Raw genomic sequence first — 24,781 nt, forward strand, 5'->3', positions numbered from 1 at the left:
TCGGCTCCACTGAAGTACTTTCCCCTTTACCGGTGCAACCTGGCCTGATCTTCTTCCCAACCCTTTTTACTTTTCCCCCTCTACCTTCTATTCCCCTATGACGTGCGTATATGGTATTCTATGCTAGAGTAACTCTTGTTACTGTGTAATACTGTTTTGTTTCCCTATGTGAATCTAGGCTTCTGTAACTGATGTAATTTTGTATCTACCAACTCCTCATGTAAAGCGCTCTGATACCTCCGGGTCTAGCCAGCGCTATATAAAACTCTGCAAATAAAATAAATACATAAATACAATAAGGCTGCCAATTCTTGGCAACACCTTCACACTTTTCCTTCCACCATACTACATAGACTTCCTGTCTCTTTTTCATCCCTCCTTTCTCCCTTTGTTGCTGTTTTCCTACCTTTCTCTTTCTTCTTCCTTCCTCCTTTTCTGCCTTTCTCTATCTGCAGCCATCTCAACCAGAGGATGAAAAACATGTCTCAATCCCAAAATGAGTGCAATTGCCCACCACCTGTCAACTACTGGCCAAATTAAGCACTGCAAAGCAGGCAGCCATAGAGGAGTGTGCTGCAATAACCTTCGTTTCCCCTCTGCAATGTCTCACCTACGTAATAAAGATTTACTGTCTTCAGTACTACAGACTTCCAGAATGCCTGGCGGTTGCAAGATATCCTAGATATAGGCTCCCAAAAGATGAAAATTAAAAAAAAAACAGCAGCTATGTCAGTAATGGACTGTGGAAGAATAAATGTGCATAGATCAGCTTTTTGGGTGTTTCAGGTCCCATGTCTTTATTGGGCTGTAAACCAGCATTCCCATGGAGCCTTTATCCAGTAGTTGAGGAATGATCACCCTGGCTAATGTCTTTGAGAGTTGGTCATATCTAATCAAGGTTAAAAAGCTTATCATGATGGGTTCAAAAGACCTAAGCTTTATCCCGAGTAAACCCCATTGTTCTTCCATCTCTGGACTGGGATGGCTTAGATCATAAATATTGCTAAGCAAGATCAAGTGCACTTTTACATCACCAATCTTCGAAACCACTTAACAAATAGATTCATTTTGAGTCTTCGCAATAATAGCTTACCCCTAGGAGTAAATTTAGCTAAGTGGTATGGTTTAAACAAATTTAATTGCAACTATGCTTGTTGTGCAAAGAATAACTCACAATATTTTTGTTTGTGCTTATACGAAACAGAGCTCGATTAGTTTGACAAAAACATGATTTTAAGAAATGTGATAAATGATATCTACAATGTAATACAGATTATATTTCCTCGCCTTTGATAATTGGTTATAGAATTTTTACAATTTTAACCAGATTTTAGATTTGTTTTAATGGCTGTTGTTAACATTTTTAACAGTAACTGAAATTTATTCACATATATTGATTTTCATTGGTGTTTAGTGGTTCAAAATTATTGTGTCACGGTTAACATGTTTTGTCTACCACTCTGGGTAGTTAATATCAAAACCATTATTAAAAAAAAATGACAAGCATCACCCCGGCTACAAATTCAGTGGTAATGATATCCTATTTGTGATCTGCAGCAGGAATCGCTAAAGAGCTATATTAGAATGGGAGAATATCTTTCTAAAGATGACCCAAATTTAATGTTGTTTAGGAATTAAGGCATTGCTATTTGTAGTAAAACATTTTCAAGTGGCTGTGAGGCAACAGAAGAACATAACAAAATTACTAAATGGCACACACAAATAAATACAACGCCTCTAGACCAGTGGATATATTAATCCCTGAAGGGGTGGTTATCAACACATGTTCTGGGGGAGGTGAGTCTAAGGCAGAGGGAAATCCCTAGTTTTGCAAATGTTTCTATTTTAGGTATGGGGGCTGAGATATGGTTGTTATTTGGGTGGCCAGAAGTCTCAGAACCAACTAAAATAAAACCGCTGTCTCTAGAGTACTGTCTCTGTCCCTTACCCCAGTTATAGATAGCTCCACTTGTTTTGTTTTGCCCAACACTTGAAGCGATAGCTAGAAATGTAAATTGCCATTACAATAAGACGGTCACCAGAATATTAGAGATCACCACATGTGAAATAATACATTTTTCGTTAACATCTTAATTTTAATGCAGTCGAAAATTGAATATTAACTTGGCATTTGTTACAAACAGTGAAACATTTTTTCTGGTATATATCTTCTTTTAATATTGTTCAATCAAACTAATTAAATAAGAAGAGTTCTCATGAACCATTTGCCTAAAGCTTTATTTTCATTTTCATATTTTAAAGAAAACTGAGATTTTACTTACCTTTGAGAAGCTCCATTGATGAATCTGCAAAAGACAAAATAAGTCACACCAATTGGACCTGCTGATTCGGACCATTCAGAGAAGTAAACATGGTAATATGCAGCTCATTTCTTCCATTTGAACTATTTTCCAGAAAGGAAAAGACACTTGCTTGCCCTCCTCTGCCCTCTGTCAAATGCCTGTCTCACAGTCATGAAAGTATCTAAAAATAGCAAATACATAGCAGTGCAGGCCAAACTAGAAAAGCAGAAAAGGAACAAAACATAAAGTATGGGTGCTCTGAGCACCCTTTAAAGTACTAATCCTCTTCACAGGTGTGTTTTTTAAAAGAGACATTGGTGGCAATGAAATGGATAATTGGGGACCCTATTTAGGTAAGGGTTTGCAACCTGTTTTAGTGTTTTTCTTCATGCAAATTCAGAGCCCCTACAGCACTATCTAATGAATTGGAATCCATGACTGAGGTTAGTCATCAAATCAATACATTTAAATAACGTGACGCACATTAGGCTCCTCAAAGAAGGCAGAGGGTGGTTGAGTTTCCTAAACCATAAGGGTTTATAAAGATTAAAAGATTTGCAAATTAAAAATCATCAAATTAGTATCAATCAGCAATCAATAAATGAATGAATTCAGTAAATATGAAGTTCAAATCAAACAAAGTCATAAAAGTAAAAGACAAATATGTACAAAGTTATCTCAAGGGAAGAGTTAAGTAACTCAGTTCTCCCATAAAGAGAGCACTCTACTCTGCTTTAAGCTATCTCGAAGGTAGAGACAAGCATGTCTGCAATATGTCCTGCAAGTATTCTGGAAAGTTCTGAACTCTTGTCTACATTTCACTAGCATACATTACACAATTCTAACATTTGTTACACCTACCAATGGTTTCCATAAAATGGACCAATCAGTTTAACGTACAACATACAGTATTCCACTCATTAGTTTGTCAGACTACTACACAATAAAGCTTCTTTAAATGTCCTTCAAACTTAAAGTTATCTGCAACATAACAAGATACATTGATCAGCCTCTACTAGGAAAACATTTCACATGAGAAAGTTACCAAAGCTAAACCATATTTGTTAATTGTAAATTCAGCTTATCCTTGAAATAAAATACACATGGGACCTGGAATGAGACGTTAGCCATTTAAAATGCAGGCCTAGCTATGGTCAATCTATATGTACTGAAAAATACAGAGAGAATACAGTTGTGTGTATCAATAAAATGCAAAAACATTTTAATATGAAATATAACCCCATCAGTTAGCATCCACTTTCTTGGCCTTTACTTTCTGACACTGCATCGCCACGCTCCACCCTCAAGTAAGATTTGGTCTGCCCTCAAAAGAAGGAACTCTCCTTGGTGTAGTTCTCACAAAAGGGACACAGAATAATCCTGTAATGACAGCCCAGGAGACCAGCTTAATGACTAGGAGTGGGGTGTGGGTTAGTTAATCTCTTTTAGATTTTTAGAAGGGATACTCACAGCGTCTCATGGTCATGGGCTATGACTGATGCTGTTGAAAATCTGTGCTGCCAAAAAATGTTATAGCACCACTAGAACCTCTTCCAGGAGTAACCAGTAATTTCTTTTTAATATTACAAATGCACCATGGGGGCGTGGCCTGACTGATAACCAAACTGGCTGCACAGCACTGAAGCTCCGGAGCCCGCTACTCCAATCTAGAAAGTAGCGGACACTCAGCACGGCCATCATCATCATCGTAACATTGGGAGCCCAAGACAAACATCGCATGAGCGTAGGACGGGAGGTCCGGAGGTGTCGCAGACTCGATCCGCTGCTGTTAGAAGTTGCTGTGGAAGGAAGTGGACCAGCATGCCTCGGAGGCCCTGCGGCGACAGGGGCTGCGGGGCCTCCGGGTGAGCCCGAGGCCGGGGCTGCAGTGCCTTGCTGGGCCTCCCTTCCTCCCCCAATCTTTCACACAACATTGCAGAGTCGGAACCTGGGTCGCCCCCCCCCCCCCCCACTCACACTGCCAGGTCTGTGGGCCCACCCGTCCATCACTTGAAACTGATCCTAAACCGGTCCTGCATTGTTGAAGCGGGGGCACCTGGAGCCTCATTCCAATGTACCAGGGGCCCCGCCCCCCTCGGAGGCCCCGCAGCAACAGGGGCCGCAGGTGAGCCTAAGGTCGGGGCTGCGTTGCCCCGCTGGGTCTACCCTCCTCTCCTCCAATTCCTTACACGGTGCTGTGGGCGACAGAGCGAGGATACCAGCAAAGAGATGGCCCAACACGATTGCACCAGGTGAGGGGCCCACAGCTTGACCGGCCGCACCACACCTAACATACTGGGGGAGGCGAGCTGGCCTGCTGCTGCGAGGTCGGGCCGAGGCCGCCCCCCTCCCCGCTGATAAGTCGATCCTCAGTCAGCCCTGCACTGTTGAGGGGAGCGACCCTGAAGCTGCAATCCAACATACTTGAGGCCCATCAGGGTGAGGGGTAATCTAGCCTGCCTTGGACGCCCCACGGCGACAGTCGCCACGGGTGAGCCTGAGGCTTCACTGCCCTGCGCTCTCCCTCCTGGGCTGCACCTGGGGGCTAGAATCAACAGCGGCGACCGGTGCAGTCCAGCGCAGTTGCGAGGTATTGAGAGGCGCGAACCTGCCCTGGGGGAGGGGATCCCAGTTGGAGATAACCGAGACATTCACCTGACCCGCCTCCACCATCACCGGTCAACTACCACCCAGCTGCCCAAGATTACTGCATTAAGCAAACACAAGGCCTGATCATCTATCATACAAACCTAACCTGCAGATAACGTGTTCTTCCCTGGACACGACCCCCTTCCTACTGGGGAGATACCCCTTGCATAGGCTCAAACGCTCTGAGACGCCACACCAGCACCCTGGGAACTGCACTCCCCCTCTCGCATAACTCCGGACTGAGTAATATACTTTGGGCTGCCACTCCTGCTCACCTAAACAAGTAGGACCCATTTGATTGCTCCCCACCCCATACCCAGACGCTCAACTACTGCTCTCTAGCACACCCTCAGTGCAAATATGGGCTTTGGAGACCCCAAACAAAGGTGACTCACCTCCGACAGACCTGGGGCGGCGGACGGCTGCCCAAGATCCATATGGCGACCAAGGGACAGACGCCCCCGCTCCCTTTGAGGGTGCAGCAGCTACCTTGGGCGAACTTAAGTCGGGATTCCATGCCATCGACGCCAGGTGTGACACCGTAGCTACCCGGATCGACCGAATGGGGAGCGGCTGGATGGACATGGCCCCCGACTGGATTCGGTGGAGGAGTGAGTGTCCACGCATGAGGACAAGTCCAATGCAATGGCAAGGCAACTGGAAAAACAGAACATCTCCTGATGGCAGTTGTAGTTAAAAATGAAGACTTAGAAGCACGATCTTGGAGAAACCACGTGCGGATTCCTAGTTTGGCGGAGTAGACCAACATAGGGGACCTAGAACTGTTCATAGAGACCGTCCTCTCTGACCTGTTTGGAACACCGCATTTCTCCAAGGCATTCATAGTTGAGAGGGCGCACATATCTTTGGGCCCCCGCCCCACCCTAAGGCCCCTCTGTGTCCCGTTGTGGCCTGCCTCTTGTACTATGGGGACGGGGACACTATCCTCCGAGTAGCACGTGAGAACTCCCCACTGCAACATCAGGACGCCACACTCTCCATGTATCCCGATTATACGATCGCAGTCCAAGAGGCAAGGTGAAAATATACAGAAGCAAAGGCACAGCGCCGGAAGCCTGGCCTTAAATATGGCATGCTATATCCTGCAAGACTGCGCGTAACTGTGGATGATAAGCTTAAGTTTTTGGATTTATATGCAGACGCCCTAGCTTTCTGTGAAAAACTGAAGGACAATCACCACCATAGCCCCTCTGCTCACCGGGACATTCATCACCGGATCGACAGTTAATGGACCGCGCGGAACTCTTCCACCCTAGTTAACATTTCTTCCCCCTACATACCTCGGCGGTACCTGTGGCATTGATGTGTGCTGTGACGGGATGCACTGAGACAAATAATGTTGCTGATGTTTGTTCTTTTGTCTATTAATGTTGTATAACTGATACTTTTAACTAGTATAATTACATAATGTGATCTGTACAGTTTGGGCGTTTGGCCCTGATGCGTTGCCTGCCTCCCACGGATGATTCAGAATGTTACCTCGTTGGGGTTTTGGTTTTTGGGTTCCGGGCAATGGGTATTCGTCAGGCGTCCACCGTTTGGTGTGAGTGGTAGATGGGTTAACTGGGATTTAATTGGACTTGTCCCTACATCGTGTCCTCTTTCTCCCTCGGGCATTCCTCATGTTCGCCCCTCCCCCGATGTACATACCACACATTACATGCAGTCAATATCATTCTGTAATATAAGAGATGGGAGCCCACAAACCAGCAGTTGCGATCCGGCTGCTAACCTGGAACGTCTGAGGACTTAACAACCCCCAGAAATGTAAATTAGTCCTATTCTATCTACACAGACACCACATCAAGATAGCCTTTCTCTCGGAAACACATCTTCCCCTACAGACCTCCCCACCCCCCATTTGCTTCTTCTTGGGGACCTAATAGATACTTCGCTGGGTACACTACCTACTCCAGGGGGTGTGTATACCCATACACCATAGTCTGCCGTTCACACATCATACCACCATTGTGGACGATATTGGAAGGTACGTATTGGTAGCGGGAACACTCCTAGGCAAAGAGGAGTTCCAAAATATATATGCCCCGAACACAGACGATCCGCCTATCTTTAATAGACTCACTGCTCTTCTTCATCGATATGATCCCAATACTTTATTTACAGGTGGAGAGCCTACGGCTGGACCCCAGCCAGGACACGTCAGGATTAGGTCAGAGAAACAAACGTCAATCCCTTCATATTCTCCAGGAAATCTTGAACTCCCAGACCCTCCCAGATGCCTGGAGCACATGGCACCCTGAAAACTCAGGTTACACATTTCATTCAGCTCCAAACTCTGTATGGGCGCGTATCGATTATTGGTTCATCTCTGCTGCCTCCTGTCAGTGGGTGCGAAACGTAGAGACACTACCGCGCACACTTTCGGATCATGCACCAGTGCTCCTACATATCATGATTCCATACACTAAAGGCTGGGAGCGTAGATGGTAATTCACCACAACTGTGCTATTAGATGAGGTGTACTGCCCGGAGCTCCACAACTCCATCCTTGAATACTTTGCACTCAATTCAGGGTCTGTCACACAGCATTCTATATTATGGGATGTCTTCAAGGCATACATTCGCGGCATCTGTATTTCCAAGCAGTTGGGGGTGCTGCAATCATTGCACGGTGGCCCAACTCGACTGGAAACGGAGCTAGTGACCATCGACAATACGGATGACCCATCTCACACTTCAAACACATTGCATAAATGAGCGACCTTTCTACCAGAATTTAACTAACTGGCTGACAGGGAAGTCAAACTGCTAGGTAAATATAGAGCAGCACGCAGATATGGAGAGGGAGAACGCCCCAGGAGAACATGGTTTCGCCTCCACCGGGGAGCAGGCCATATCACGTTCCTTTGTTTGGAAGACGGTACTAACGTCTCAGATAATGCCAACATAATACGTGAACTAATCTCTTTTAACATATCACTACATCCGCATCGGGCCTCTGGTTCCGCCCCAGCCCACTCTTAATATCCATGTATGCAGGCGATATCTTACTGTTCATTAGGCAGCCCTCCGAAAACCTAAACCCCTTAGAGGAAGAAATTGCACGATTCGAAAATATGTTGGGCTTGCACATAAGTTGGGATAAATCCAAGCTATTTCCCTCGACGAACTCAACAACCCCCCTAGCTCAGTGAACGCCCTCTTCGATGGGCATCACACTTCATAGAAACAGAGACCAGATTATCGCCTCAATGCTGGATCCACATGCAGCTCTCCATGGCCGGGCGCATAGTTGATGGATGCAACTGCCCTCTGGCAAATATAGCAACTTACATCGCATGCGTTTAAAACGCATGCAATTACAACGCAGTCGTTACAACTACAGCGTTTTTACATCGCAGTACATTACAACGGAAGTCGTTACATCGACTTGCTGTAGGAGGCGCACTGGATTTTGGATTAGTATAATTTACTATTCCAACTCCAGTCTGCACAACAGTAGAGAAGGTGTTGGAATAGTAAATTATACTATTCCTTAGGTTAGCGCACCCCCTACAGCAAGTTGATGTAACAACTTGTGTTGTAATGTACTGCGATGTAACAACGTGGTTGTTGTAATGACCGTGCTGTAACGCTTGCAGTGTAATGGCTGTTTCCCCCCTTGGGCTTATATGGAGAAGAATAATGCACCTGCACACCTAGTGATGCCGTAGAATTGGCGTGACAGCCGAGCCCTGGTCTTAGTGGAATGCACTGCATGAATATGTCCCGACAGAGATTTGTTGGTCTTTAATAACAGATTGAGCGTCAGTCGAGCGCTGTGGCCAAACCAAGAGGAATCTAGAGCAAGAAACAACTGCAACCAAAATAAATTTGAATGCTGTGTCCAAAATCAGTGGCCCACAGTGATCCAAATGAATGCAACCAAAATCAACAGATGTGTCTGCAGTGGACAAGCCACAGTGGAAGCTTTAATTTCTTGCCAAATGTCACAACACAGGAGATAGTTCTAGGCCAGTTCTAGGCCTGTTCAATCAATCAAGTTTATTGGTTCAGCTTTACAAAAAAAATAAACATACAATAAACAAAACATACAATTTTGGAAGCAGATAAAAAAAATGAATTTGGTAAATCGCTATGGTTCATTTCCCCGATAATACAAGAGGCTATAAGTAAAGAACACACACGTGCACAGAACATGTATATGTTAAACAAGGATGGGAATCTCACACAAGGTGGTATGAACATAAAGAATCTTAAATAACTAGGCAACCAATACTATTATGTGCTTTCGTAAGCCAGATAAATAGTATAAAATCTAAATAAGCCAATAAAAAATGTATTGAAAATGATTATAACCACATCACATCAGAGTTAAACAAGCATTGAAAATGCAATAGGTCTCGCCTTTGATTAAGTTGAAGTCATTTGTTTTGCTAATGGTATTGTATAGCAAAGCAAATGGCTTTAACTTAATAGAAGGCAAGACATATTTCATTTTTAATGCTTGTTCAAACAGGGAACTCTCCGTGAGAGCCTCACATGAAAGAGAGAGCAGTTCACAGACGTGTGTGATTTCTTTACTACAGGTGGCGGTAAGTGTGGGTAATTGCGTCGGATGTTTATCTTTTTTTGTGACCAAAAAATGAATGCTAAATAATTCTAGTTAGGATCCCCTTGGTATTTAGGGCATGAGGGTCTTATGTGCACATGCCTGGAAAGTGGCTGAATATCCTGCGTGATGTCTTCCACCTCCATGCCATTTATGAGCCAACAGCGCTTAGCATTCTGGGACTCGCAGTTCTGTTTTGGTTTTCATTGCAAACATGAGTTTATAAATCCAGAATGCTCTTGCTTAAATAAACATCTAATGCTGGTTAAGGGCTCACCCGTATCATGGCGTCACCTCTTACCTTGATTGGCAATGGCGCTATGGTAGGCGGAAGCAGTATGTTTGTCTGATGTGGAACGAGAGAGTGAGGCGGCGGGACCATTGTCAAGAATAGAGTGGGAACCTCCTATCACCCCGCTCCATGAGATTCAGCATTATGCAGTACGTTATAAATTACTGACATTTCTCAACGCATGTTCTGTATTAAATTGGTAGGCACTTAGATAAGTAAGAACAGACATTGCTTTGGACAGCTAAGATAGACGTGCAATCACTCTTTCAAGTAAGAGGTAGAGAGCAAATCGGTGAAACTGTTATAAAGCTAGAAAATCTCTCCTTTATTTTGAGCAGTAGTCAAGAGAAATTTGCAAGGACTGCTTACGTCAGGTTGAGACCTAAAATATTTTTAAAAAAGAGTCAACTGCTGTCCACTTTGACATGGCCAAACCTATTGACTTTTCTAACGTGTGAAAGGTAGTGTTTGGTTTCCTTTCTATGCGAAAGTGAGATCCAGAGGTCATGTCATCAGTTGTTGCTTTGTTATGCTAATGCCCCCAAACACAGTAATACACAAATGTGCACTTGTGCATGCCTGTGTTTGCAGCTTGCAACATTAAAGTCAAGCTATTGGCTTTACCAATGCTCGTTTCATTAACTATACCACCTTTGTAAAACTTAACGATCGCTGCAAATTAAAAAACAAGAACAGAAAACTGTCAGGCTACTCTCAATGTGTAGTCTTATCAACATGGTGGTGCTATTGTCTGGCAGCCTCCCAGAAACTTAGTGATTATTTTCCAGTGGAAAGGCAGAGAAATTAGAGTATCTTATTTTGGAAGAATTACTTTTGATGGAAGAGATAAAATCCTTTCCTGCTGTCATAAAAGACAGAGAACCCTCTTAGAACTGATAGTGCAAAATCTGATCGTAGTAAAATATATTTTTAAGTTAACTGGCAAATTAACTTGACACCTGCCATGGTGCGTTTAGCTCTCGTACAACTTAACATATTGATATCGTCCATTTTTCTCTCCTATTAGTTATTTTGCATCTACATGTATAGTGTAGAGTGTTGTCGCTGTTTACGTTCCCAAATAAAGTTATCATCATCATCATTATCACGCATTCTCTAAGTGGTGTGTGTTAGCCACTTATCTACAAATAAGTAAGGTCAGCATGCCTGTGACTCCCAGGGTGTTTTTCCTCCGTGGTATCTAATGGCTTCAACACCATTTTAAATCTGCGTTTTACTTGCTATGTCCATTGCTTTAGTCTTGAAATGCTATTTTACCCGAAACCCAGTAGGCCGCGCATGTGTCCTCACTACTTCAAGACGTAGACGCTGGAAGTCGTAATGCTGCGGGTGCTGCAGCAACCCCAAAACAACCATGCTAGAATTCTGAAGGTGAAGGAGCAATAAAAGATGACTTTAAAATTCAGAGGTCAAACGCGAGGCAATAACTTCCGTTTATTGTTTTAACAATGGAGAATGGTGTTTACTTACTCTAACTGCATAGCAAGATTATTTGTAAAGTGAGGTATGTGGTAACCTTGCACTGGTATAGTAGATGTCATTTTTCCAACACAAAATAAAATGTAAATGAAATGTATACATGTTGGTGACTCAATCAATGGTTTCAAAAGCACAAACGACGCAAATCTTTTTGTGGTTCTTAATTGTGATGGAAGCAAAAATTGTATTAGGGCCACATTAAAACAAGACATACTTACTTCCTGAAACACAAATTTCACACATAATCTCGTGTGTGCTTGTCTGAGCAAATTTAGTGGCTATTGCAATTGAGAATGTGGTTTGTGAATAGTAGTGGAAGGCAAATAAAAAAAGGTCGTTCTACGTTACACTTATAAGACATGTGAGTCTCAAGACAACTTGTTAGAAGAATTGACATCCCATATTCGTTTGATGATGGCTGAGTTGATCCGACTCATTCATGTGCTATGTCTGCCCTCTAGTTTCCACATAGGTGCAATGCAGTCATCATAGGAAACTCAATTTAAATAAGATACTTAGTAATGATGAAATATCTTTTTAGGTCTCAACTATTCTATCCCGTTAGGGATTGAATAGGCGAGATTATAGTAAGCAGTCCAAAAAGTCTACCAAACTGCCGATCACGTACAGTTCATGTGAGGCAGGCGTGGGAGGCAGGCACGTGCACATCATCACCAGCCACATCCCACACCATGCCTCGGCATCAGACTTCAAAAGAAGCCGCTCGCACACCACCATTTGTCTGAGCCTCGGCATCAGACTTCAAAGGTATCCGCTCCCAAGCCGCTCCCCCGCCCCCCATCAGCCTTCAAAGGAATGCGCTCCCACTCCCCCACCCCACCGCCACAGCAATGCAGAGAGCTTGTTACAATTTCTATGCTTAGACACACATTTGCTAATATTTCCATGCCTGCACAAATTTAAATCTGGCTCAATTTTTCTCGTCCCACCATGCACAGACTTTTATTATTTGCATTCTCATTTTCTAACATTACCCTTCCTGCACATATTTAAACGCGCTAGTGGCGGCACTCACAGCAAAACTGAATATTTCATCTCGCATTTTGCTTCATTTGTAGCCCAACATGCATTGAAAACGTGCTTTTCCTGATGCATTACAAGGATTGTTTAATTGCGTCCTTACCTAACCTTACACTTTTAGTTACATGCGTGTATTTTCAAGCCGCTCCCCCGCCCTCCCATCAGACTTCAAAGGAAAGCGCTCCCGCACCCCCGTCCCCCGCCACAGAAATGCCGAGAGCTTGTTACAATTTCTATGCTTACACACACATTTGCTAATATTTCCATGCCTGCACAAATTTAAATCTGGCTAATTTTTTCTCATCCCACCATGCACGGACTTTTATTATTTGCATTCTCATTTTCTAACATTTACCCTTCCTGCACATATTTAATACGCACTAGTGGCGGCACTCACTGCAAAACTGATTATTTCATCTCACATTTTGCTTCATTTCTAGCCCAACATGCATTGAAAACGTGCTTTTCCTGAAGCATTACAAGGATTGTTTAATTGCGTCCTTACCTAACCTTACACTTTTAGTTACATGCGTGTATTTTCAGACATCTCCCTGTCTGCACATATTTAACATGAGCTTAATTCTACCTGAGGCACCACGCAGGCCTACGTTATTATTTTATTGCGTGGTAGTCCGCCCCCAGCAGCTAGGCCACTGGTACTTTCTTTTGCTAAATTTTCAGGCTTAACCTAACGTATGTTGCTTTAGCCCAATTAGCTCAGTTGAAACACAAACACCAGTCTAGTCTTTGAGCACTGATAAACTATATTATAAGATCTGTGTGAGAAGTTGGCCTGGTACATGATGATCACTATTCTAGTGAGCACCTTGCACCAGTCCAAACGACCCTTATGGTGATTGGTTGTGAGTCAACCTTATAGACCAGCTATCCTAATGGTAGCATGGACAAACGCAGTCTTAGGCTAAACTCAATAGGGCATGTGAAGCCAGCTGTTTTACCATATGCAATCCTTTTAACATCAAATGAAAGGACACCACACAAGTTATATATTTTAAAATATATGTATTTATTTCTAGAATAATCCCCTATACTCTTTATGAGCACAGAAGCACAAGCATTAAACAAAGAACTTAATATACCATACAATAAGCTGCACAATTATGGATAGGCCGGGTGGCCACTCAAACCATATATTAAAAAAGTGGTATAAGCACTACGTCACGATCAATGGTCAGGCTTAGGGCCTTGAGAATCGCTGGGACTACACTGGACTAACGAAGGTTAGGACATAGGAGGCCCACAGGATGCGGGTGCAGTGTCTATAGGCAACCACGTTTACCATACAAGTCAATGGTGCGTAAAAATCAGAAAGTTATAGGTTTGGGAGTCTTCCCTTCCGACTGGACTAGAACTTAGCCACTTGAAACTAGGACACTAGGGATGTAAATCACTACAGGGGCACTGGAGTACCCTCGTTACCTCACCCACAGGAATCAGGTGCATAGGTGCCAAAGTGCGTCGGGTTTCTTCGTGGAGTTCTATGGAGCCTGGGGGAAAAGATGTTGCAGGCGACCAGGAGAGAAGAGTCTGTTTGGATCCAAGGGTGGATCAAAGATGTAGAGTACCTGAAAGCAGAAGGGACAGAGTCTAGGTCACTAACCAGTGACCAGGATGGAACCAGGAAGGAACCAGGCAATATCGGGTTGCGATCAGGTGCTGTCGAGTAGTTTGTCTCCGCTGCCACGTGGACCAGGAAGTATCGATGACGACCAGGAGTTGAACACGGGCTGTCCCACGAAGGCTCTCGCTGTCGGCGTTGTGGGTTCTCGAATCGGAGTCAACAGGCCTTGGTAAATGCAACCCACGCAGGACTCGAAGATGGCTTCTGGATCGGACCAGCAAGGTCAGATCGGTGGCTCCTTTTCAGGGGAGCTAGGGCCAGTCTGGAGCAACCAGACCAGCAGTGTAAAGTTGAAGGTTCGTCGTCACAGAGGCCACTAGCCAACGGGCAAGTGACCGGACAACGCGTCAAGCAGGAAAAGTGCAAAAGGGCCCCACGCAGCACTCGGTGAGTGTGGAGAGGTGATCTTCGGTGCACAGGCTGCTCGGGGCTGGGGCTTCTCAATCCCCAAAGTACAGCTTTGAGGGGGCCTCGGGAGCTGCACAGGAAGCACTTCGCTGGCTTTCCAAGATGGCCGGTCCCACGTCGCCTCCACGGGTCTCAGCTTTGCTAGGACTGTGGATCGGGCTGTTGGAAGTCTGGGAGTCCAGGTCTTGTCGGTCTCTGTCGTTCGAGCTCCGGAGGGAGCAACGACAAAGAAAACCTTTGAGCGCTGATGGTGCCTGCTTGCACAGGGTGGCCACTCCTTGACCACAAGGGAGATTCTTCAGTCTTCTACGTCGAGTAGGATGTCGAAGGGTCCGGAGTTTCGTATCAAAGTTTCAGTCAGGATGATCTGATGTGCCATGGCACAGCTCCTACCTTTATTCCAAATCAAGGGGCTGGATCACCTGCTAGGTCCCTCCTATGGGTGGGACCCAGGAAGGGGGTGGTTACACCCTTTTCCCTTTGTCCAGTTTCGCACCAGAGCTGGGGCTGGAGTGCCCCAGCACAGGTTTGAACTGGACTTTGCATGGGACACCTTGTGTGCCCCGGGCAGTGTCTAGTTTCATTCAGCCCTCCCTGCCCCAATCCACTATCTCCTGTCTGGGGTGGTGTAACACCTTCCTGTGACAGGAAACCTTATGTCCAGGCCTCCCCTGCCGGAGTTTCGGTCAGCAGCAGGAGGCCAACTCGTGTCTGTGGCAGCAGCATCCATTTTGTGATGCAGAGGCTCTGGTTAGATTTAACTGCGTTTAAGGAAAGTAACATGTCTTCTCCCTCTAGAAGGGTGGAATGCTACCCCCGTCGCCAGGACTGGCGAGGGGGTAGTATTCCAAAGCGTATGACACCTTACAAGACATGTTTTGATAAAGCCAAACCATAGTTAGCATTTAACCGCGAGGTTCATAATGCACTTAAGAGTATATGGTATATTACCACTCATGGCACACAAGTTCCTAAGCTGGAATGTGAAGGGGCTGGGCACATGTACCAAGCGGCATAGGGTTCTATCCTTCCTCCGGAGACACAGGATCTCTATTGCGTGCCTACATGAGACCCATCTAGATGAGGAGGGTGCCCAAAAGTTGGCAAAGAAGTGGAGGGGCCAGATGTTTCACTCCTCATTCTCAACATATGCTAGGGGGGTCCTAATTTGGGTAGCCCCCGGGGTCCCGTGCGCTGTTCAATATGTGTAGGCGGATATCAATGGCAGGTACCTGCTCCTGCGGGTGAAGCTGGCCGGGAGGGAACTCTTCGTTTTAAACTCATACGCACCCAATGTAGACAACCCTGACTTCTTTTTGCACCCACAGGAGGTCCTTGTATCGGATCTGGAGGGCCCACTGCTATGGTTCGGGGACTTTAATTGTGTGTTGGACCCTGTATTGGATAGGTCCCCTTCCCGCACAGGGACGATACCGCGCATGACAGCGCGACTTAGAGAGGTGATGCAGAACTTAGGATTCAGTGATGTGTGGCGCCTGTGTAACCCGACTCAAAAACTATTTATGTGTTTTTCCCCCACTCATAACACACACAGCAGACTAGACTGGGTACTGGCGGCCAATGTGGACGCTTCTCTCTCCCTAACGGTCACACATCAGGCCCGTTTTTTATTCGATCACTCTCCAGTAACATACGTTGCCCATTGGGAGACCCAGCCCTCCCGCCCTCGCACCTGGAGGATGCAGGATCAGGTGGGGAAGGACCATGTGGAGACTGCCCTCACGAATTACCTTGACTTGAACTGGGAGGGAGGGAGGGGACCTTACTTATTCTACCAAATGGGATGCCCTGAAGGTGGTCATTCGGGGTGAATGTATGGCCCTCACCTATGGAGTCCAGAAACAGCTACTTCGGGAATTGCGTGTTGCGGAGGGTGCACTTCTGCATCTGCAAACTTTGCCAGATCCCGACGACCTGGGTCAGGAGTCGGAACGGACGGCTCGCTCGTGTGTACATGACATACTGAACTGTCTAGACAAATACACTCTGGGACAGTATCGGCAGCGCCTCTATCCGGAAGGGGACAAATCGGGCCGGCTATTTGCTCGGATCCTTCGGCGTGAGTTCGCCCCAGAGAGGATTGTGGCCCTGAGAGGCCCCGCAGGAGGAATGGTACACTCTGAGGCGGGCATTCTTCAGGTCCTCCGGTCCCATTTGCAGACGGTGTATGGCGTGGATCCCACTGTTACTGGGGCCTCCTTCCTCCCTTATCTCCGGGGACTTACCCTACAGACACTTCCGCAGGAAGCCGCGGAGGAACTGGATGCAGTTTGGACGCTTCGTGAGGTGAAGGTGGCGATAGCTGGCCTGCCGAGGGCTAAATCCCCGGGAGGAGATGGCTACCCCTCCGAATTCTATCAAGCATTTGCGGCCGCCCTTGCCCATCGCCTCTTGCAGGTGCACCTGAACGGGAGGCTCTTCCACCCAGTATGAACCAGGGCGAAATCTGTATGATCCTGAAGCCGGTTGGGGATAGTGGCGACCCCGCTGCATACCGACCCATCACCATGATAAATACAGATGTGAAAGTTTTAACTAAACTCTTGGCTGCCCGGCTGGCGCTGCACATGGCACACCTGGTACACCCCGACTAAAGTGGGTTTATCCCTGGCCGCAACACCGCCATCAATTTAAGACGATTGAACCACATCATTCATGAGGTGCGAGACAGAGAGGACCAGATGGTCCTGGTGTCGATTGATCTCGCTAAATCATTCGAAACCGTGGACTGGGGGTACGTCTTAGATGTCCTCCGGATGGTGGGGATGGGCCCTGGCTTCTGTCGTTGGATCCGCATCTTGTACAAAGCCCCCCAGGTCAGAGTGCGGCTCGGCGCAGCACGATCGGAAGAATGGCTCTTGGGTCGGGGCACGCGGAAGGGGTGTCCCCTCTCGCCGCTCCTTTGGGCCCTGGCGATCGAGCCTTTGGCGGTCCAGGTCCGAACGGGGCATCACAGTGGGCGACACGTGCAATGGGATCTCCTTATATGCGGATGACGCCCTCTTTTATTTAATGACCCCGCGGGAGTCGGTGCCCGTCCTCCTTCAGCACTTGGACCGCTTTGGTGCGGCTTCGGGTCTGAGAATTAACTGTGAGAAGTCCCTGATTTTCCCCCTGGCAGGCTACGGTGTTGGACCGCTGACGGTCCTGCCGAATCTTGGGCTACGATGGGAGCAGGAGGCGTTCCGGTATCTCGGGATCCAGGTAACACCCACGGATGTGCAGGGGTTGGCCCGTAATATTGACCGAGTCCTCAAGTCCTTACAACAATCGGTCACTTTCTGGAACTCCTTGCCACTATCCCTTATGGGGCGACTGGCCGTTGCAAAGATGATGTCCTTCAGAATTCCCTGTGCCCAATCCCCTCGCGCGTTTTTCTCACACTTAACACGTTGCTTACGTCGTCACTCTGGGCGGGCCGGCGTAGACGAGTTGCCCTCCATACCGCTGGCCGGACATGGGAGGAGGGGGGGTTAGAGGAGCCTAGATTTGATTTGTACTTCTATGCGGCACAACTGTTGCCGGCTGATTAGCAGGCCCACAGCCACATTAAGTCGAAAACCAGTGAAGCAAAAAGCAAAAAATGGGGTGACCATAGGAAAGCAGACCCTACTCTCCTACAATCTGTTTCCACGGCAAAAGATATGCTGCAGCCCCTGGTAGGCCTTGGATGCACCTATTTATTTGCGAGTTTATATAGCGCTGGAATCGACTCCAACTGGAGTATCTCTGCGCTCTTGGGCCAGTTCGCATTCACAGGGGAGAGGGTGATACTGTGGTTTAGATCTCATTTTTAAATAGTACAGTTTTTAGGAGTTTTCTAAATTTTAGGTGCGTAGTACAGAATCTAAGAGTCAGTGGAAGCCGGTTCCACAATGTGGGTCCTACTACAGATAGCGCTTTGCCTCAGTGTCTGGCTTTTTTGGCACGTGGTACTACCAGTAGATGGCTTGTGCTAGATCTAAGTGATCTGGAGGGGATGTATGAAGTGAATTTATTTTTCAGGTAGGTAGGGCCTTGTCCATTTATGCTTTTATGAATGATACAGCATATTTTAAATTTAGCTCTTTCGTATAGAGAGCCAATGAAGCTGGTTTAAAAGAGGTTTGGATGCTGTTCTTGGGGGGGCAATCAGGACTAGTCGAGCCGCTGTATTCTGGACTACCTGGAGTCTGGCCAACACTCCCTCGTTGGCAGATAGAAGCAGGCCATTGCAGTAGTCAATACGGCTCAGAACAAGGGCTTGCACTAAGGTCTTCCTGAAAGTGTCTGGCAATAAAGGGAACATTTTTCGCAACATGCTGATGACATGAAAGCATGAGCCTGCAACGAAATTGCTGTGTTGCTTTAGTGACAGATCCTGATCAAGGCGGATCCCCAGGTTTTTCACGACCTGTTTGGGTTCTGGGACCATGCCAAGATCAGAAGGCCACCAATCCGGGGTCCACAGAAGTTTGGCCTTACCAAATAGCATAACTTCAGTCTTGCTAACGTTGCACTGTAGATAGTTGGTAGACATCCACTGTGCAACGGCCTTCATGCCTGCAGAAAAGGAGTTCTTTAATTCAGCGGTGAGAGTTTCAAAGGGGAAGAGGAGCTGCGTGTCATCCGCGTATGACACGGGGATGAAGCCAAATTTTCGCATCACTCTTGCCAGGGGTGCCACGTAGATGTTAAAGAGTGTTGGGCTCAGACAAGAGCCCTGTGGCACCCCTTTAGAAATCTCTACCTCCGCTGATCGATATGCACCCATGGTGACAGTCTGGGTGCGAATGGTTAGAAAGCTCCTTAGCCAGTCAAGGGCTTTGTTCTTAACTCCTACGTTCGACAACCGGTCAATAAGGATGTTATGTGACACAGTGTTGAACGCTGCCGACAGATCTAGTAACACTAGGATCACAGAGTACCCTTTGCCCTGAAACATGTGTAAGTCATCAGTAACAGACAGAAGGGTAGACTCTGTGCTGTGTTTCGGCCTAAAACCAGATTGGGAATAGTCTAGGCCGCCAGTAATTTCAACATAGTTGGAAAGATGTTTATTTACATATTTTTCTGTAAGCTTACCTGGGGCCTTTTAGGAGAGTTTAGGAGGGCAATAGCCACAGAGGGTATTTAGATTCAAAGTGGAAAGGATAATTATTTTTGTGCAATTTGCAAGACAGAATGCTGCATTTGGTTACCAGTCTTGGCATGTTGATATAAGCCCTGCCACCAATAACGTTACTGTAGCTGCAACATTGTGGCCACCACCACAGCATATGTCAAAGCAACACATTCATGTGCCGCTATAAATAAAGCAGGTCTGCGTTCTTGGTTAGGAATCAAACACCACCCCTTGGAATTGTTATAAAAGGGATGTTCTGTTCATTCAAGTGATAAGGATATTTAGAAGAAAAGCCCTTAGGTAAAGGGGTGCCTTTTTTATTCGCATGAACGGCAAGCAAGATAATATTATCTACTCTAGTTTTAGAGCGAGTAGTTTCAACTACTATAGCTGTGGCACGTGCAGATTTGGCTGCATACCCTACAGTGTGTGCTCACACGTTGATGACTCAACGTATACATTACATGAGTCTGACAACTTCTTTTTAAGGTCTGCCACTTTAACGCAAAGAGTTTAATGCTGGATTGTGTTACATTTAGAATCTTTGAATCCATTTTGTTGTCAATAATGTAGATTATCATTAAAGGACTATCCACAGTAATATGAATCACACACTATAAGCGTGGGGAATTGAGGGTCATGTATGTTCAACTGCAAGAATCAAAGCCTTCAGTTAAGCCAACTGCGCAGTGCAGTCACCTAAAAACTGCGTGAGAGTTGTTCGAGTTTGGAAATCGCCATCCAACATAACACCAATAACAACAGCGCATGCTGCTTAGTATTGCTGTTTAGAACCTATACCAGGTTGAACTGAACCGGCAGTGCAAAAAAAATATCTATACTGATCAAGAGGCAAAACAGAAGAGAGCTTAGAATAAACATGCTCATACTGAAGAAATTCCTGGGTCTGTAAAGAAGGGTCAAAAACAAAGTCTACATCAACAGCTGTTAAGGATGTTGCATATTGTATCCTTATAGAATGGAGCGCCCTACTGTTTGGAACGCTAGCTTTAGTGACAGCCTCCAAAGCCGGCACAGGAGTAACAACAATAATGCATTTCCCTTGAGCAAGAGGAAGTTCTTTAAGGGTGGCCATCTCCATTGCTGTTGCTATTTTTTCAGTGGAAGCAAAACGCATTTCTGCATTGGAATATAAATGCGATTTATATGCTATCTGTACTGTCACGCCTACATTAAAAGTGATGTTAGTAAATCCAATCACACCTGGCAAAATATGTAGGACCAGGTTGATGTATTGACACGCGTATGCAAGTGGCGTGTTTCAACAAGTCACGTTGTAAACATCTGAGGGTGTCTGTGTGTTATGATGTCTAGCATGCAGCGGAAAAATCAGGGCGTATTAATTCAAAAAGTAGTTTAAGGTGTTGTGCATATTCAGGTATGTATGTTCTGCCAAAACTTTAAAATCTTAGCGGGGGACGTGGCCAAGAACGTCAAGATGGCAGTCGCACCTTAGGTGTGCTCCGGACCCTCCGTCATCCGTTCTGCCATCCGCCGTCTTTGGGATCCCCTTGAACCCCACATCTAATACCTTGCTGCCTGGGGGGCCCTGGGGCTTCTTCTGAAGACGAAATACAGGAACCCTATGTCAAGGGTCCAGAGACCTGGTAGGTGTTTGTATGGTCACTGCTTATTAAGTCAGTGTATACCAAAAAATGTGTAAAAAAGAAAAATTTCTTTTTAGAGTCCCCTCACTCACCGGGGTTGCCCCACGGTGACATGCTTCATCATTGGGGCCATCCCAGTTCTCTACGAAAAGGGGCGTGCTGCGACAAGGCGACTACGCAGGAGCACTAGTTTTGTGAGATGACTATGTGTGGTGCATGTGTAATGATGATGGAGTGGGTGTGGAATTAAAAATAGTCATCTCACAAAACTAGTGCTCCTGCGTAGTCGCCTTGTCGCAGCACGCCCCTTTTCGTAGAGAACTGGGATGGCCCCAATGATGAAGCATGTCACCGTGGGGCAACCCCGGTGAGTGAGGGGACTCTAAAAAGAAATTTTTCTTTTTTACACATTTTTTGGTATACACTGACTTAATAAGCAGTGACCATACAAACACCTACCAGGTCTCTGGACCCTTGACATAGGGTTCCTGTATTTCGTACACAGACTGGAGGACGACCTGGTTTGGTTTAACCTCCTTCTCCCTCCTTTTTTGTTTATGCTTCTTCTGAAGAGACATGAGGAGATTTTTGAGCTGTGCGGGCTGCCCTGGTTTCCCGAACCCGCTGCGCCTCATCCCAAAGATAGCGGCCGCCGGCGGAGAGTTCCTCAAACCCTCGCCGGCCCTGTGATCCTGGCCGGCCTTGCCTGCGGGGTGAAAGCTCCTAGTGCCGCACAGGCTGGTAGCGTAGCCTGGTTCCCCAACAACAATCGGAAGGTTTAGAGACACGAACGGCTTGTATCAAAAGTAAATCAAGGAATAATCACTTCATTCTGCCTCCTGTATAAATAAGCAGTGCGGAGGTTTGAGGAAGATCAACGCTGCCTGAGTCGGCTGACCAGCAGTAATTTTGAGAAACAGACTAGGACTCCAAGTGGAGCAAGGTCCATAAGAGGCTGTCCAACATGTATACAGTCCTGATGAAGACCCGCTCTTGATGCGCTAAATCACTGCATCGCCCCCAGGGTCGAAACGTCGACGCAATCCTTCCTTATATGAACCAACTACTCAAAATCTCATAGGAATCAAGATCAAATTGTTGTGCCTAGCAGATTATTGTATATGTAGTTGTCTTCGTTAATGTGTATATGAATTTACAATTTTACTTGTATTTTTAATTGTGTATCAAGTTTTGCACAAAGCTTATGTGTTAAATATGTTTTAAGTACATTTTTAGGGACAGCATCTGTAGTTTTTTGTATTTCAAATTCAAAATATGAAAGTGTTTGAGTAAAAATATTCGCTTTCCTTTCATTTTGTGGTCAGTGTACTTAATTGGTTTGATAAAAATACTGCTGTCTTTGTATCCTAATTAGGGACAAAGTACTAATATCACCGACAGAACCATTATTATTCAAGTTGTTGGTTCCCCCTTGCAACGCCTGACTGCCCAGTCTCTGGTGCGTGGGCGGCCGGAGAGACAGTCTGTCAGCGCGCTGAGACCCGTCAATCGTTCGGTGGAGGACTGTAGCGTCCTCTCCCCTTGGAGGTCTGCTGTGCCCTACTCTAGGGCTTGCCTGCTCCCCTGCTCTGTAGCGGTGGTGCAGCAGGGTTTCCCTCTACCCGCCGGCTGTGAGCAGTGACCCTGCAGGGCTCGTGAGAGAGGCCTGGAGGTGACTGGGCCATTCCTGCTGCCCGAGGCCTTGAATGACACCGCAGACGCCGCAGGCCGCCTTCTGCTGAGAAGCCTGCTGTGGACAGTGAAGTACACGAGGGACCTGCGTGGAGGTGAGGAGCGGGGGTGCTGCCGGGTCCGGAGCGTGGTTTCGGCCGTCAATCGGGCAGCAAGGCAAGGGGGGGGAGGCCCACTGGTTGGCACAGCTCCTCTTCCCCGCCTCCTCCTCCTCCTCCTCCTCCGCTCCCCACGCATCTGGTGATACCCCGCAGTTGGGGAGGCCCTACCCCTGTGCTCCGGCCTGCTGAACTCCCCTTCCCGGGACCTAGTGGGGTGTCGGGAGTGCCGTGGCCACCATTTTGGGCAGCGGTGACTCTCCAAGGGGCAAGATCCATCTAGAAAGCCCTCCACAAGGACATAACAGCTGTTCTCGTCTAGATAAATCTCAGCAAAAGTGAAGGGAACCTAAGGTCTAAACCAGATCAACGCTTCCCGAGCATAACTGGAGTGTCCAGTGCAATAATACAAGCTCCTCCATACCTTCTGCAAGTTAGAACCCTGTCTCTTCCACTTTAATACCATGCTGCCGCAATTGGCTCAACTGCGGCGAGGCCCTGATCCTGGGGCCCCCTCTGACGGAGGCCTCTGCAGCTGCATTCCGGCCCCCTGCAGCGCTGCGCGGTGCCGGCCGCCAAATCGGGCGGCGGGGGCAGAGGCTGGTGGTGGAGAGAGTGAATAAGCGCGGAGTGGTGGTCTGGGGAGGCGCGTGGCAGGACTGAAGAGCGGCGGGTCCGGGTTGGAGGGGGGTCCTGGGACAGTTGTGAGTGACCCCCGTGCGCCTGGCCTGCCCAAGCGTTTTGTGCATGGAGGGGTGCTGCAGGTGGTCGGCCTGTCGCTCCTCCCGCCTCGTCTGGCGTGAGTTCGACCTCCTGGGCCCTACTACTCTACTTACTTACCTACTGGAGCTGCATCGCTGCTCCTGCCTGGTGGAGACCTGACGAGGGGGCGCCGCCTGCATCTGCTGCTGAGCTCCTGGAGAAGTCAAGAACCCACGGAGGCCACGTGGTGAGGCCTGCTCCCTCCCTGCTTCCCCCTGTTGGACTTGGGGCTGTGCAGCTTCTGAGGGCCCTGCCGGCTGTCAGTGAGGGGCCTATGGTGAGCTCCTGCGCCTTGGAGTGGAGGTAAGGAGTGGGGGTGCTGAGGCATCTGGGTTGGGGGGGAGGACTCAGCCATCGGTCCGGCGGCAAGCGGGTGCACGGGGCCCTGGTCGGCACAGCTTCCTTCCTTCTGCCCGTCTCCTCCCCCACTCCTGGAGCACCTCCTGTGGCCTGCAGCCGAGGTGGGCTGACCTGGCTGGACCTCTCCTTCCCGGGCCTGGCGCTGCCCGGTACCATGCTTCCGTGATCGCCTGTCGCATCAGTCCCGGAACCGACACTATCCCTGTGGACGCCGGGTGTGGTCTGGAGTGGAGTCTGGCCGGGGGGGTCATTGAGAGTCCGGTACTCCCTGGGGGCAGAACATGGGCAGAACGGACAGATGTGCGAAGATCCCCGCCATCCAGACCGAAATGGACCGCTTCACCACCCCGGAGGGGGGAGCTACTGGGGGTGTGGCTGGGCAAGAGGTTCCTTTATCCGCCGAACTGGCCACCATCCTCCAGGCCATCCACACATCCCAGACCTCGGTGGAAAGCAAAATCGCAGAAGTAAGAGTAGAAATGACTCTCATCAGGCAGGGCCTTCGCAAAGCAAACGCCCGGATTAAAGAGACTGAGTCCAGGATCTCCTCTGTGGAGGACGACGTGCAGCAACTTAAGGGGCAGTTGGCCCGTCTTCAGTCCCATTTTTAGGAGTTGCATAGCCAGGCGGAGAACGCGGAAAACAGGTCTAGACGCAATAGCCTTCGCCTGGTGGACTTTCCGGAAG

At 47.4% G+C, this 24,781-nt stretch overlaps 1 protein-coding gene across 1 annotated transcript in view; it reads right to left on the reverse strand.

The window, feature by feature from the left end:
* Positions 1-24,781, reverse strand: part of CLYBL (citramalyl-CoA lyase) — a 2,598,854-nt gene that overhangs the window by 2,528,748 nt on the left and 45,325 nt on the right. The window contains exon 2 of the mRNA XM_086934376.1: positions 2,283-2,306. Within this exon, the coding sequence (XP_086790502.1) occupies positions 2,283-2,306 (24 nt within the window). The remainder of the gene's footprint in view (positions 1-2,282; positions 2,307-24,781) is intronic.

This window comes from Lissotriton vulgaris, chromosome 8 (genome assembly GCF_964263255.1).
Source record: "Lissotriton vulgaris chromosome 8, aLisVul1.2, whole genome shotgun sequence".
Lineage (NCBI taxonomy): Eukaryota > Metazoa > Chordata > Amphibia > Caudata > Salamandridae > Lissotriton > Lissotriton vulgaris.